Source organism: Xiphias gladius, chromosome 20 (genome assembly GCF_016859285.1).
Source record: "Xiphias gladius isolate SHS-SW01 ecotype Sanya breed wild chromosome 20, ASM1685928v1, whole genome shotgun sequence".
Lineage (NCBI taxonomy): Eukaryota > Metazoa > Chordata > Actinopteri > Istiophoriformes > Xiphiidae > Xiphias > Xiphias gladius.
The window spans coordinates 22,155,707-22,169,520 of NC_053419.1; the positions used below are offsets into that span (position 1 = coordinate 22,155,707).

A 13,814-nucleotide genomic window follows, 5' to 3' on the forward strand; every position below is an offset into this window, starting at 1 on the left:
ACTTCCGGCATAAAGTAGAAGCACCCAACATGCAGGCTGGATTCCTCTGCCAGAGTTGTACCGTCTTACATTACACTGGTGGACAACTTGCTACTGATGCATTTTAGTGCCCTGGTCTGCAGAGATGGAGGCGATTCTGACTGTGTGGTTGAACTTACTGTATAAAAATGCATCACTATAGGTTGTTAAAATCTTAATAACGCCTTAATAATCCAACTTGATGAGGGAACGGAGACTGCATCTGTCAAATAAACGCAGTGGAGTAAAAAGTACAACGCTTCCCTCTGGAATGCAGTGCAGTACACACAGAAAGTGCTCAAGTAATGTACAAGTACACTAAACTGTACTTCGGTACTTGAGCGAGCGGATTCAGTCGCTTTCCACCACCGCCTTCGCTCCCCTCGCTTTAGTCGCTGTGGATGAGCTGGATTAACTCTTAACCTGAAGCTGAGAGGTCAAAAGAGTTCAAACGTTTCTTCGTTACAAGCACCTGCCGGTGAAACGGGTTGCAAACAGAAAGGTTTAGAAAGGTGCCACTTGAATGATACTCGTCTCTGCGTGAAAAGTGGCCAAATCACACGTAAGAAATCAGCTAAAAACGTCCTCTGCTCTCAGTGTTCAACAGTCTTTGCTTTCAGGCCCTTGATGTGGCTGCTGCTAACACTGGAGGACAGTTCATAAATAATAAAATCCTCACTGGGTCACTGACATTAATTTGCTCTACTAATGCTAAACGCTATATTGACGCGACAGATATAAATTTAATCAAGAATTCATGTAACGTGGGAGTTCACTCCTCATTGTAAGAAAGAAAGACAACTTGTATTAAAGTTTTAAATCATCCGCATTTCACATTTGTCTCTAAAGTTTGCGTTTCCATCCAAAATTGCAAAGTGAAACGTGCTGTGCGCGTCCCCTGAAATGAGCGCAGGTGTTCAGCGAAAAGAGCGTAGTGCAGGTGAGGTTTATTGCAGTATTGTGAGCTGGGCGTGGGCGTATTTGGTTGAGCTCTCTCCTGGAAGTATCTCTGCACAACAAAACGGTGACAAAGTCCATAACCCCATTAGTCACTTGCTTTGATCGGTTATAAAGACTCCCGCCGCCTCCTGGTCTCAATCTGTTGTCCGGGATCCTCCGGTGCCACTTTCACTGTCCTTCAACTCTCCAACCAGCTGGTAAGGTTCACCCTCCTGACGACTGCCCGACTACGGTTCCCAAACGGAGGGCTTTGCTCTAACTTCTGCTTTCCGTATTCTTCTCTCTGCTGCACTACGGAAGTAATGATCGCAGGTTTAGGCCAAGACCAGTGCTGAGAACAAACATCGGTGGCAAACCCTTGTCATCCCACGGAGACGGGTTTTTTATCCCCATCATGGCTTTGACCAACCAACCAGGCAGGTACCAACCCTCTGACTTCCAGACCGGCCTGCTTAATGTCTGCGATGACTGTGGAACTTGTAAGCATTTTTTTTGTTTTTTGTGTCGACTAAAATAGGAACAAAGTTAAGACAACATTTGCATGTAAGAAGTGTTGTGAATTTCCATCATTGTGTACCCCCCCCCCTCCCTTGCCTCAGGCTGCTAGGGTTTTTATGCTCCATGTGCCTGGGCTGCTCCTTTGCCAGTGACATGGACGAGTTTTGCCTGTGCGGCCTGAGCATGTCCATCCTCAGCGTCTACAGGACCAAATGCAACATCAGAGTAAGTTTTCAGGGGACATCTGGAGGTGGCACCGTCGTAAAACGGCAGCGGTACTGTCGGGTGACACTGAGTGTGACAGTAAAGCCATTCTGTTGTGATCATTACGCCTTTACGGGTGTCGTGCAGAACAAGAGTGATGTGTTAATGCCGACTTATACCCACTGACTAAGACTGTGAAAGCGTGTGTCCGAACCTTTTTGTGCTTCTGAAGCCTGGTCACAGGCTTTCGTGGAAGTATTCAGATCCTTTACTAAAGTAAAAGTATCATTACGTCCATGTACAAATACTCCTTCATTCAAAATCCCACCTAAGTACGTAAGTATTAGCAGCAGAATGTACTTTAAGTATCAAAAGTAAAAGTACTCATTCCTCAGAAAAATTTCTGACGGAGCTAGTTTTAACTACTTTATCTACTTTAGATGGTTCAGTCCAGCGGTTCCCAACCTAGGGCTCAGGCCCCTCCAATGGGTCACCAGATAAATCTGAGGGGTCGTGAGAAGATTAATGGGAGAGGAAAGAAGAAGAAATGAAAGTTCTGTTTTCTCTTTTTGGACTTAGTCTTTAAAGGTTAAGTTTGGTCTGTTCAGGAAAAGGAACAGGTCCCGTTCATGGTCAGTAAAACAGTCCTATACAGTACAAAAAAAAATAATAAGGTGAGGTTTAGGGAAAAGGAGAAAAAATAGACATAGTTCTGGGTGGCAGCAGTGTTTTTTTCAGTCACACTGGTGGCCTGACTCCATCCTGGTCCATCACTTTGGTCCAGGCTAAAATATCCCAGCAGCTATTGGACGGGTTGCCGTGAAATTCATGGTCTCCAGAGGAAGAATCCTAATTACCTCGGTGATCCCCTGATTTGCGCCGTGAAGGTTTAGATGTAAGATTTAATTTGTCCGATACTTTGGTTTATGCCTAAATACCTGCAGGTCCCATCAGTCTCAGCTGTACTCTGTGTTTGGTGCTAACTGGCAAACGTCAATGCTAAAACAAAGACGGTGAACGTTGCGAAAATTACACCTGCAAAACATCGGCATGTTAGCGTTGCACGTGTTCCCTACACCGGCAATAATCTTTGTGCCAATTAGATTCTTGAAACGACTTCTTGTGCAGGGAAAAAAAGGTTTTAAAAAAAGATTTAAAAAAAAAAAGGATTTTTAAAAGACAGTAGTTACAGGAAGTATATGGAGCCTCACATCTTCTTTCAACTGCCCTGCACTTGAATTATGATATACAGCGTAAAGCTCACATGGGTTAATAGCCTTAGAAAATGTTTTTATAAAAATACACGGTTGCATGACATGGCTGGAGTCATCTAGGTACACACCTCGGCGAGAACATGATAAAGAAAAAAAAGCTGGCGAACAAAGTCATTCTGATGCAGATCATTGCTATCGACCCCACCCCATCGGACAGAAACTGTGCAAAACTCTGATTCAGTGCGGATGACGTCAGGGACTCACCTCCTCAGAGTAACTCTGTGTGCTTCTAGGGGTCGATGTGTGGTGATTTTATGGCGGTCACGTTTTGCCCGTTCTGTGCCACCTGCCAACTGAGGAGAGATATTGACCGCAGGAAGGAGCAAGGCATTTTCTGAGCGGGTAAGCCTGTGGTGACAGCTCCAAAACAGGCCAACAGGAGCAGACCTCATACAGACCATCTCCTGACGACTTGTGCCATCTTTAAGCTTATGGACGTGCTGAAGTAAAGGAGAATCCCGTGTTTACTTTATGCCTTCTAGATGCTGGTGTGACTCTAGAGGAGTTGTAAATCTGCTGGATTGCTGTGCCGTTGAAGCAATGGTAGACACAACCCCTTCTCCTTCTGAAGCATTCAGCGCATTACAGCCATCAATGATGTTGGAAATCGACTATTCTTGTGATTTTTTTCCTTTGTTATCCATCATCCTCCTCTGAGGGGTTTTGTGTGTTGCCCTGAGCAGGTGACTGGATTCGGATACTGCAGACAGGATCGCTGCATGTACAGATTTTTGAACTGTTTTTTCCTTTTGATAACACCAGTCTGAATCTTTATTGCAGGTATATTTTATATGCACAAACTACATATGAATAAACAGCTTCACCTTCAGCAATCACCTCAGGGGTGGGAAATATATATTAAGTAGACCCTGTTGAACTTCTGATTTGGATACTAAATGGTTGTAATGTCTTTAAAGTTGTACCTTTAGTAAAAAAAAAAAAAAACCCTTTTAATTTCAAATAGTACACGTAGTCCCTTGTTTTCTTCCTTGACTTGACTGTGGATACTCCAGCCTTGTGACTAAACCTGGTTTAAGTTTTGAATTTGCTTTGAGACCTTTTTTTTTTTTTTTGTTTTAAATCAGCCGTGCTAGCTGCATGGCTCCAAGGTTACTGGTTAATCATTAAGTCTATAAAATGTCTGAAGGGGGAGAAAAATACTCATCCCGATTCCGGGTCGCTCATTCTGCCCAACCAACAGTCTGAAACCCAAAGATGTTCAGTTTACAAAGACATAAAACAGAGAAGAGCAGAAAAATTAGTTAAACGATTAATCGATTATCAAAATAGTTGCCGATTATTTTTCTGAGGATCGATTAATTGTGGCAGCTCTGCTCTGCGGAAGGCAATGTCGGTCAGTTATCTCAACGATATCTCAACGACTATTGGATGTATTGGCACAAAACTTTGTACGGATATTCATGATCCCGAGAGCACGAATCCTACTGACTTGAGTGGTCCCTGTGTGTTTCATCTAGAGCCAGCGGCAGGTCAAAGTTTTCACTTATCCAGTGAAATACCTCAACGTCTACCTGCTGGACTGGCACAACATTTTGTACGGATAATGATGGTTTCCCGGAGAAGGAATCCTACTGACTTCGGTGATGCTCTGACTTTTTCCTCTAGCGCTGCCATCAAGTAAAATATTTAATCTGTCCAATAATTTGGTTTATGACCAAATACTGGCAAAACTAACAATGTTCCTATCCTCCTCAGCTGTACTCTGTTTCTAAACTAAATGGTAACACTAAACTTGCTAAACATTAACATGTCCACATTTCATTATTATTATTATCAACGTTTCCCTTTAAGACAGAGGTTCCCCAACCTTTAGGGCTTGTGGTCCTAAAAAGAAGCAGCAGGGATTTTCTTCTTCTCAGATTGTTTCATATTAGGGATTTCTTACTGAAAGGCCGCTAGCGTGGCAAACAATAAAAAACATTTGGTGGAAAATAAATATGTTTGATCTTTCTCATCATTCTCCTTCAGTAGTAGTTTAGTTTAATCTGGATCTGTGTAGAGTAGCTCAGATGCCACTGAGCACGCTCGGGGACGTGGCTCCCTGTTCACACTTTCTAACTCTGAGAGTTTGCCAAGAATTGGCCTTTTTTTTTTTTTTCCACAGCGAACCTTTTGACATGTCTTAACAGCAAACACGCTGTGTCTCTCATAACATTAATAACGGCTGCATTCCATTTAGCTGTGCCAGTTTCAGGGCTCTGGTATTGCGCACGCTGGTTCATTAGCACAGCTTGCTGGCACACCTGAATATAACCGAGCCATAAAGAATTTATCAGTTGCAACTTTTCCTGTTATGACCAGTGAGAGAAAGCTGCATGCCATGCAGTGCAGCGGTATGGATCTTCAATGCGTTATTAGTAGATTGGGGCTTTTTTTGTTGCTCTATGACACAAGGCCATAGTTGTTAGTATGATAAATCCTTTGGGGGTTTAGGTGTCTTCAGGGAACCTGTTAATAATAAAAGTATAATATCACACAAGACTTGTTCTTTACAGCTGTGACGTACAGTTCCCCATTAATGTTGTAATACGTATTGCATATGTAAATTTAGATAAAAGATTAGAGACAGTAAAAGTGTGTAAAAGACAGAACGTATATTTTTGAAAGCAGCGAAAGAGGAACATCCATGGAATAAAAAAGTCGTCCGACTTTAAGGGTCTGTCATTAAGCATCTTAACACGATGTCCAAAAAAATCTGTTCTGCCTTTGGTCCTCATTATGTCCTGCCTTTCAAGCAAGAATTTTTTAAAAATTTAATTGAGAATATGAGATAAGGGCTACCGTAACCACCCATGTTCTTTATCAAACGAACAAGGGCTGAACTACAAAAAGGTAAAATAATAAAAAAATTGCGCTAAAAGGTAGAGAAACTAACATAACCCTTGTCTCAGTGACACAGTTTACAAATCCAAGACAGATTTAGCCGAGCTCTCCAACTACTTTAACTTACTTGAATATTTTCCATCCGTATCATCCAGATAAAGAAAATGCTTAATTCTTTGTTAACAGGGTCACCAGGGCAAACATCCAGTCATCTAAAAGAGCTTGTTGCTGAGAAAGCTGCCGGAAAACAAACTCAGAGAGCGCGTTTCGTGACTTTGTCGTGTGAACGCTGATCTTAAATTATGTCGTTTCACTGATGTGCTACTGAAGCAGAAAATAAACTTAAATGACACGACCATGATGCACAACGATTTCTCTCAGCTTTGAATTTAATTCTCTTTGCTGAAATTTCATAAGGGTGGACCGAGAGGTTTACATGAGACAATAAATCAAGAGCCACTTGACAGATACTGCTGCTTCATTATGTTAAGTTAAAAACAGGAGAATGTGCTGGAAGGCAAAAGCTTAAATAGACCGATTGTTCCTATCGTTTCACTTCTCTTTGACCTTATGACACGACATGACAACCATCTGAAGAATCACATCCAAAGTCACACCCAAAGGTTACGTAATGCCTCTCCTGTGATTACATCTATGCCAGAGACAGATCTGAAATACTGAGAAACAGTGAATTATTTCCCCCATGGGCAAAAGTAATAAAACAGTGCTCTCTGAAATATTAGCAAAAAGAGAATCATCTCAAACGAGTGATGGTGATACCAGAAGGTTCTCTGTGGTTGCTTCCATTACTGGGACTCAAGTGGTGATGTTGTTGAGCAGGAAGACAAAACTAAGGGTTTTTTTTTTTTTTTTTTTGGGTGGGGTAGGGTGGGGATGTTTACTGGGTCATCTGGGCTTCCATTGCCTGCGCAGCCCACTCTGGAGCAGCCTGACGGATCTTTTCTAGGAGGTTGTTGACTTGGAAACACAGAGACTGGATCTGTTTGTCCCAGGTAGGAAGGGGTTCACGGGCTGCCCGAGACAAAAGGAAAGATTAGGAGGCAGGAAATCAAACACATTTCCATCTCATGACACTTAAACGACAGATTTACACGTTCAAACGTTAAAGTGCGACTTCAACAGCAGCTGATTCACCAGCTCTATCACAGCACTGCCCCTGTTGATAAGCAGGGAAGGTGCTTTATGTTGTTTCACATCACTCCGGGTTGAAGAGGCTGCCCACTACTGGCCATATGTATGTATGTATGTATGTGTATGTACGTGTGTGTGTATATATTATATCTATATCTATATCTATATCTATAGATATCTATAGATATCTATATCTATAGATATCTATATCTATATATCTATAGATATCTATATCTATATCTATATCTATATATCTATATAGATATAGTCTATCTATATATATATCTATATCTATCTATATATATATAGGTATAGATATAGATATATATAGATATATCTATATATATATGTATAGATATCTATATCTATCTATATATATATATATATATATATATATATATATATATATATATATATATATATATATATATATATATATATATATATATAGATATATATAGATAGATATATCTATATAGATATATATAGATAGATAGATAGACACACACACACACACACACACACACACACAAAAACCACACTGGCTGTCGTCACTCACTCTCAAAGTGTACGATTCCATCTATCTGGTCGATGAAGCCATTCATGCGTCCTTCAGTGATCATCTGTGAAGCAATCTTCTCAGCCTAAAGAGACAAAACGGAAACTAGGATCTCCCGGTACGCCATGGAAAACAAACAGCAACACAAATTACGCTTGTAAAGTAAAAAGGATATTTATTACCAGCAGAAGAACTATTTATTATGGATCCAACTAGAGCAGAAAACTGGTGTGGATGCTATTACCTCATCTGTTAATTTGTTAAACTAATCCATGACTGACCTTTGCTGGAGGGATTTCCAACAGTGCCCCTAGTTCTTCAAAAGTGATGTTGTTGTAGAGTTTACTAGCAGACAGGAGGTTGTGTTCAATCACAGCTCTGTCGAGGATGCTGGAGCCTGAGACAGAAGAGAGAACAACTCTGAAAGCTAAATAACATTCAGTTTTTCATCTTTCCCTTTTCTTGCCCCGTTCATTTAATGTAATTTATCAACGGGGAACCACAAGCTTGGAAGCACAGTTTGCGTGTGGTCAGAAGTGGGTACTGCTCACTTAAACATACCACTGAGGATCGTACAACTAATGATAGAGCTCTAGTAAGTGTAGTCCATTATGTATTCCAGTGGATTTAAGCAAGTCTTTCCATATAACAATTTTTCCAGTGCAGCACATGTGAGAAAGTTGTGGAGCCAATATGAAGACACTAACTATATAATGGGCGTAAAAGGGAGGTTGAGTAAACTCTACTTGCTTTTTGTCAAATGCACTTTTTTTTATTGAGACATCTGGGACATTACTCTACAGCAAAGCTGAACTTTCTATCTGCTTTGTCCATTTCTCCCACACCTTCCCACTGATGTGGGACAGACACTGGTGTCTGCAGGACATCTTTCTCCACTGACATCTACTCCTTCTCCTCTGGATCTCTTCCACCATTTGCAGGGCCTTGAGTTGGAAGTTTTAAAACCTTTTTTTTCCGCCCATTTTTCCCCTCAAGAAATCCCTTCATTGATTCTGACTCCATAAATGTTAAGAGTAAAGTAAGCTCAAATATTTTTTTGTGAAGTACAATTCAACTTCACCACTGTAAACTGTATCTACCTCTGATGCTCTATGTGTGTATCTCACCCTGAATACATTTAGAGTTTCCTTTCTGTGCTTCATCTTGGACAACTTGGGCAGATCCAGTTAACAACGTCAATATTAGCCGACGCATCAGTGAATCAAAATGTTTCAGGTTAACTGTGACCTAAAATTGTGTGAAAGATGTGGAGGCGATGTTCACACAGGTGAACGGGTGGGAGGGTTACGATGAAAAACAAGCGCCGTCTTTGGCTTCAGTCCCTGCCGTCTGCGCCGACTGGCAAGTCAAAGTTGATGAGATGTGTGCCAAGCCTTGCTTACTAACCCCAAATATGTCCTCGCCCGCTACTGATCAAGACTCTCATCTGATTTGCTTGTGCTGTTTTGCAAGAGTCTTTCGGTCACAGATGTCCCCTTCTACTTGTTTTGAAGGTCTTGGCTGATTTACGTCACTTAAATAAGCGTCTTATTAATTCTACATCATCAGCATTCAATTCCTAAAAACCGGACTCGGTCTGTGCATCATCATAGCCGCAGTAAAGCCAGAAACATGGCTCTTCATTCACTGTCCTAGACAGCATAAAACTCCTGCAGCCACCATGTGTTTAGATGTGTTTAGATGTTACACTAAATCCAGTAGAGGGCTGTAGTTTTGTAGACGTGACACACTGCTCGGCAGGCAGGGCTCCTTTTGTGGACCACCAAAAAAAAAAAAACAACTTATCAACAACTCATCAAGCTGTGTGAAGGCGATTATCTCCACTCACCATCCGCTGTGGTGGCCTTCTGGTGAGGCATCAGCATGGCAGCAAACTCCTGCAGCTGGTTTCCTCTGATGATCCGGTCCAGATACATCTTCTCCAGAATACCATAGGCAGCCAGCTGCTGACAGCGCTCGTCCTTAAAGAGGGTGGCCAACATACGGGAGCGCTGCTGGCCTAAAACAAAGGACGTACAATGGTTTCGGTATCAGACGTGTAGGAAAAACAAGCTGGTCTATTAGAAGCTGGTCATTAACCATATTTTTGAAAACGTGAACGTGACACATCAGTCTTGGTGGCACCTGCAGAAGCCAGTATGGTGCAGTTAAGGGCGTGTTTCAGTGCTTCCAGACGTTCACTCTCATGTACAATTGACTTATAAGACAGCTCGTTGTATCTCTGTGCAGCTTCAATGAACTTCCTCCTGAAGTCTAGGACTCTTGCATAGCACACCTAAGAAGGAAAACAGCATGAAACACTTATCCGAACAACCACAGGCGTTGTTTACTACGGCTCCCATAAAGGCTGATTACAGCAGTGGCTTTCAGTTGTAAACAGCAGCAACAACAGATTCAGTGTGTGGCCATGAAATCATTAAGGGGTGGGGTACCTTATAGTGTATCTGCAGCTGTTCATTAGAGGACTCGTTCTGAAGCAATGAGGCTCTGTTGATGTAGGCCTCTGCCTGCACTGGATCATCATCCTCTAAGTAGAGACGGGCAATTTTCAGGTACGTATCCAATTTATAGTCGACATTGTATTGCCTAAGGAGAGACACAAAAGGGTATTGACAGACATGGGATTATCAAAAAGATTAAAAAACCAAGACATAAATCTGAAAACTGCTCACTTACTTCTGTCCTGTTTCCAGGGGAATACCAACTAAAACCTGGGCAGCGTTCCTCCAGTCTCCTTCCTTTTCATAAATGGTTGCTAAGTGCTGTCTGATTGAAGCTACCTGAAGACATGTACCAACATTATTTAATCATACATTTCAACAGCTATACTGAAATTTAACCGACTGAATGGTCAACAGCAAATTCTCATTGAGGCTTTGAGAGAGAGTGTCGGGGCATTTACCTGTTCCTCGAAGGATATGACCCTCGGCTGAATCTTCTCCAAGGTGAAGTGATACACTGCTTTCGCTGTGGCGTCAGGCAGGTTGGGCAGATGTGTGCAGAAATCAGTGAGCAGTTGCCTCGAGATGACAAGACTGACATTTTCGTTGACCACTGTACAGGATAAGAGAGAAATATCACAATGAGATATCCCGTTTACATCTAAGGGTACGAAAACGCTGCGGAAAACGCCGATGGCATAAAAGAACACAGGCACAGCATACTTGCTTCAACAAACGCCTTCAAGGATTCCAGCTGATCTGCATCTTTAAAGTGAATGGCCTTCTCCAGAATTTGTCGATATCTACAGAAGATTTTACAGGTTAGAAACTACACAACTTTTTCAACTGATAAATGGAAACTTAAAAGGCGGAGACTGTAAAAATGTGATATAGACAAAGACTAACACACTTTAGTCTAAACAATACATATGAAAAAGCACAATAAACCTTATAAAACAGAAGGAATAACAAAGTTTTGAGAACAAATTATACAGTGCAGCAGCAGAATATGTGTTGAGTTACTGTATCATACCACCTGTATATTCCTTTATTACATAATATTCACTTATTTGATTTCACTTTATTTTCGAAATGTTTTTGGGAAATTTGTCCTCGGTCCCACTGTGATCACAGTTTCACATACGAAACAAAAACACAACAGTTAAGCCAACAACTAAACAAATACGCCAAACATATGTTACATCAGACATGTAAGTAGCTGCAGTGCAAATCAATTAAACCGCTCACTTTCACATTCAGCGCTTAGTCTACGCAGGTACAACGAGGCCTATTTAGAACCGATATAGCAGTTCGACAGACTGAGGAACAAAAGAGTTCTTTAATCTGTTCAGTGTAGCCTGGTCTGATGTGACTCTGTCCGGACAGACACAACAGTCTTTTAGTATATACAATTAGAAAAATGTGTATTAAGCATTTGACCCACAGTCTTTGAGCAGATATGTAGCAGTCTGGTCAGTCTAGCTTTAAGTGGAACAGAGAGACGACTGTACCATGCACTGATTCCATACTGCATGACACTCTGTATTATAGAAATATATAAGTAATTACACAAGCATCTGTGTGTTTTGCCCATTTCCTCAGTCCCCCAAGAAAGTAAATATGTTGTTGTCCCTCGCTGCAGTTATAATCTATGTCTGGCCTCACAAGATAAAGCGGCGTCCACACAGATGCTGAATATTTATAGGGACAAACTTGTCGTATCTGGAATATTAAAAAGCAAATTCTTTTCACACCAGCTGACGAATACCAGGATCGTCTGCTTCAACAAAGACAAAATTGTTGTATCATCTGAGACTTCAGCAGAAATATATTTGGAATTTGGTTTCATAATCATCTGTAAAAAGTGGGGAGAGTAGGGGTGAGCTCACACAGCCCTGGGGTGGTCCTGAATTAGAAACAATGGAAGCCGAATATGTCTGATTAACCGTAACCACTGAATCAGAAGAAGAATAAATAAGACTAATAAAAAAATAATGATTTTATAGAAGTAATGGTAATAAAAAAAATGGGTTGAATGCAGAAGGGGGCCCTTGCCGCAGATTTAGCTATGTGCAAATGCTTTTCTAATATGTGTATCAATGTTCCAGCTGCATCTTCTGGGCCAGGCTTTCGCTTGCGTTACTTTTGTTGTGTATTTCCAGCTTTCTTTGCGCATGTTCATTGCACATGTTCTGCTGAAGCTAGAATAAAGTCCTGGACAGTCATTTCCTCATCATAGTCGACCACCTGCACCTTCTGGCACAGGGCAGGAAACTGTAGCCGCAGCACGCCGCCGATAACGCGTGCAGTGTCCCAGGCAGTTTTTTCTTTTTGTTTTTTTTATTTACCAGCTGCACATTTCCCGTCCAACACCACTGTGAGGGTAGAAGTTTCTCAACGGGCATATAATGACCGGCCCGAGTTCAGACTCCTGTAAAGCTCCGCTGCGTTTAGCATCGCCTGTGTAGCTAGAAAGCAGTAGCTTCTAGACACCGACATGATAAAAGTGTAACAGCAACGTGAATGGTAGACTGGACGATTTCATGCGGTGTTAAAGTTCTACGAAGAATCTGTGCAATAAAGTGCCTCGGCGGACAATTACGGGTTTCCGTTAATCTAACGTTAACCCATCTGTATGGCTAATGTAGCTAGGTAGCTAGCTAACGTTAGCTTAGCCTACTCTATCACAGCTTTCTCACTGCTACTTACTAAAGCGTTGATATATAAATTTAAACACGCGTATGACAGGTTGTTTACGAGTAATATACCATGTTATAATTTGTGTTACATACTTGGCAGCGAGATCTTTATGAGATCCACTTGAATTCATCAGCTGTGCAAGCTCCTGCCTCACTTCGGTCGCCATTGTCGCCAGCGAAGTGTCAACAAACAGCGGCTTCCTCTGCCCAGAGGGGAGCGCGCCTTCCGGCCGGCGTGTGTCCCGCGTGGCGCTGCGCTCCGCCGGTCCTACGAACGCGCAACCCTGCCTTGCCCGGAAAATGTGAAATCATGAAAGAAAAACACCAAATATTGGTGATGCTTTTAGGAAAAAAAACTTACATTTGTGAATGAGGAAACGTTCCCGTTATAATCATCGCATTTGCAATGAACTCAGTCGTGGGCTGTTTACATCCAAAATATATTGTGACATCTTTAAAAGAAAGTTTAAAGTTGTGTTTATAATGCTGGAAAGGACAATTAACCACTGACCAAAGTTAATTTCTTTAAAAAAGTGTTGCAGTTAACTCCACCTTCGGCAAAGCGTAAAAAAACAAAAACATTAGTGTGGTATCTGTTACATGAGAGTTTTAAATGTATGTCGTTGGTGGGTACACTGGATTTAAATGGCAATGACCACGTTTTATTCTGAGTAATATCTTCAATTAACTGACTACAAAAAAAAAACTTCTTCGTCTTCTAGAGGTCATCTCTCTTCGTACAACTTACTTCCGATATATTTATCATTGCACTTAGAATCAGTGACCTCCACTAGGTTCTTATTTGAGGTTTAAATTCTTAATATCTTTATACCCAATATGGCTTTTCATTTAATCCCCAAATTCATCATGAATTTGTTGTTGTAAGTATACTAATGCACATTATTGACAGATAGATAGATAGATAGATAGATAGATAGATAGATAGGTTTCCATATATCCTCTAATTTATGTCTGAGTTTTAATTTGATTTTTCCTGTGTTTTTATTTGACCTTAATAATATAAATACACTATTACACTAAATAAAGTACACAAAAAGAAGTTATAGCAAACAAATAAACTACAGCTAGACCCATAGCTATGCTATTTCCTGAATAAACCCTGTATAAACAATATAATATACTA

General features: G+C 41.1%; 2 protein-coding genes across 3 annotated transcripts; one reads left to right on the forward strand and one right to left on the reverse strand.

Moving 5' to 3' along the window:
- Positions 1-1,144: 1,144 nt before the first annotated feature.
- Positions 1,145-3,993, forward strand: LOC120806790 (placenta-specific gene 8 protein-like). 2 transcript variants are annotated; one of them, XM_040158238.1, is made up of 3 exons: positions 1,145-1,479; positions 1,578-1,701; positions 3,188-3,993. In XM_040158238.1, exons 1-3 carry the CDS (start codon positions 1,373-1,375, stop codon positions 3,290-3,292), a joined length of 336 nt encoding a protein of 111 aa, XP_040014172.1. In that variant the 5' UTR covers positions 1,145-1,372; the 3' UTR covers positions 3,293-3,993. The 2 variants fall into 2 exon arrangements, with proteins under 2 accessions (XP_040014172.1, XP_040014171.1); XM_040158237.1 differs by having other exon boundaries at positions 1,145-1,457.
- Positions 3,994-6,169: 2,176 nt separating this feature from the next.
- cops4 (COP9 constitutive photomorphogenic homolog subunit 4 (Arabidopsis)) lies at positions 6,170-12,945 on the reverse strand. Its single transcript, XM_040158236.1, has 10 exons — positions 12,764-12,945; positions 10,695-10,774; positions 10,433-10,584; positions 10,207-10,310; positions 9,963-10,116; positions 9,655-9,805; positions 9,359-9,529; positions 7,791-7,906; positions 7,510-7,594; positions 6,170-6,830 (listed from the first exon to the last, which is right to left on the reverse strand). The coding sequence occupies exons 1-10, from the start codon at positions 12,835-12,837 to the stop codon at positions 6,697-6,699; spliced, it is 1,221 nt and encodes a 406-aa protein (XP_040014170.1). The 5' UTR covers positions 12,838-12,945; the 3' UTR covers positions 6,170-6,696.
- Positions 12,946-13,814: the final 869 nt, after the last annotated feature.

What these genes read in the sequence shown, in the direction of transcription:
- LOC120806790 (XM_040158238.1), top strand. Translation starts at nt 1,373, where the DNA reads ATGGCTTTGACCAACCAACCAGGCAGGTACCAACCCTCTGACTTCCAG. An exon ending in AAGCATTTTTTTTGTTTTTT is followed by an intron (nt 1,480 to 1,577) that starts GTGTCGACTAAA and finishes CCCTTGCCTCAG; the next exon opens with GCTGCTAGGGTTTTTATGCT. An exon ending in GGACCAAATGCAACATCAGA is followed by an intron (nt 1,702 to 3,187) that starts GTAAGTTTTCAG and finishes GTGTGCTTCTAG; the next exon opens with GGGTCGATGTGTGGTGATTT.
- cops4 (XM_040158236.1), bottom strand. Translation starts at nt 12,837, where the DNA reads ATGGCGACCGAAGTGAGGCAGGAGCTTGCACAGCTGATGAATTCAAGT. An exon ending in GAAGGCGTTTGTTGAAGCAA is followed by an intron (nt 10,585 to 10,694) that starts GTATGCTGTGCC and finishes TATCCTGTACAG; the next exon opens with TGGTCAACGAAAATGTCAGT. An exon ending in TGGAATCGTACACTTTGAGA is followed by an intron (nt 6,831 to 7,509) that starts GTGAGTGACGAC and finishes TGTCTCGGGCAG; the next exon opens with CCCGTGAACCCCTTCCTACC.